This window comes from Carlito syrichta, unplaced genomic scaffold, assembly GCF_000164805.1.
Source record: "Carlito syrichta isolate Samal-C Ts95f unplaced genomic scaffold, Tarsius_syrichta-2.0.1 Scaffold303103, whole genome shotgun sequence".
Lineage (NCBI taxonomy): Eukaryota > Metazoa > Chordata > Mammalia > Primates > Tarsiidae > Carlito > Carlito syrichta.
This window is the reverse complement of record NW_007247199.1, coordinates 287,342-288,435: the sequence shown is the minus strand read 5'-3', so window position 1 is coordinate 288,435 and position 1,094 is coordinate 287,342. Positions and strand designations below refer to the sequence as shown.

The 1,094-nt window shown below is 62.9% G+C and overlaps 1 protein-coding gene across 1 annotated transcript in view; it reads right to left on the bottom strand.

Annotated features, from left to right (window-relative positions):
* Positions 1-962: 962 nt before the first annotated feature.
* Positions 963-1,094, bottom strand: part of TMEM114 (transmembrane protein 114) — a 5,071-nt gene continuing 4,939 nt past the window's right edge. The window contains exon 3 of the mRNA XM_021712134.1: positions 963-1,091. Coding sequence (XP_021567809.1) covers positions 963-1,091 — 129 coding nt within the window. The remainder of the gene's footprint in view (positions 1,092-1,094) is intronic.

The following is a 1,094-nucleotide window of genomic DNA, read 5'->3' as shown; positions in this document are numbered from 1 at the left end:
CCCCCCCGTGCTCCCCCAACTCCCTCACTTTCCCTCGAACACATGAGATTGTTCCCACCTTGGGGCCCTGGCACCTGCCATCACCCCGCCTGGTCTGCTGTGTTTTACTGTTTGCAGGCTCCTCATTCGGGCCTCACACAATGCCACCTCCTCCGAGAGGCCCTTCCTGACTGTCCTTGCTGGAACGGCCTCTCTCCCAGCCACCTTCCGCCTCAGCCCCTGCTGCGCTTGCTTCCTACCACCAGTCGCTATCTGAATCTCTCATATCCATTACTGGCTCGTGTGTTTCTGCTTCCGTGTGAGCTCGGAAGGGCAGGGACCCTGCCAGCTGTCCCCGGTAATGTGCCCCCAGGCCCTCGGACAGGCCCCGGCACATAGTAGGTGCCGAGCAGACATTTATGGGATGGATGAATGAGTGAGTGAATTAACGACAGTCTTCTATGCTCTCGGTTCCTGGAGGACACACGCGTTTTTGTTGCTGTTGCTGTGACTTTTGCTCTTTCCCCAGCAGGTGTCTCTGCGTCAGCCTGGCGGCCACGTGGGACCAAAGCGCTAGGGCAGTTCCCTACCTCAGAGGCTGCGTCCCAGCCTCCCCGGCGCTTCCCGCTAGATGCCAAGGGCACTCTCCCCCCGCCCACGCTGGAACAACCGGAACTGTCTCTAGACACTGCCAAAGGCGGGGGACCGTCGCCCCCACAGAGAAGCCCGTCTAGCCCAGCGCTGGGCGCCCAGAGGGGTGAAAAGCCAAAATGTCTCGACTCATTTAGGATGGAGCCTGACGCGGTGCCACGGTGTGGCCAGCAGGTGGCAGCAAAGACCGCCCTTTCGATCGCACGGTCGCCCGCCCTTGGTGAAAACTCTTCCCCGAGAAACCCATTTGGCAACCGCGCCCACGTGCCCGCCGGGCCCCGCGCGTAATTTCGCCCCCGGTTGTAGCCCTTTCCCTCCTGCCCTTGGTCGGGTTATCCGGGCCTCTCCGGGCCTGTCTCCTCCTCGGCACTCTGCCTGGCTGACCGCCGCAGCCCTCCCCACCGGCGTCTGCTTCGCGTGCCCCTCTCCCCGCTCTCAGACGGCAGCTCAGGGAGCAAGGGCTG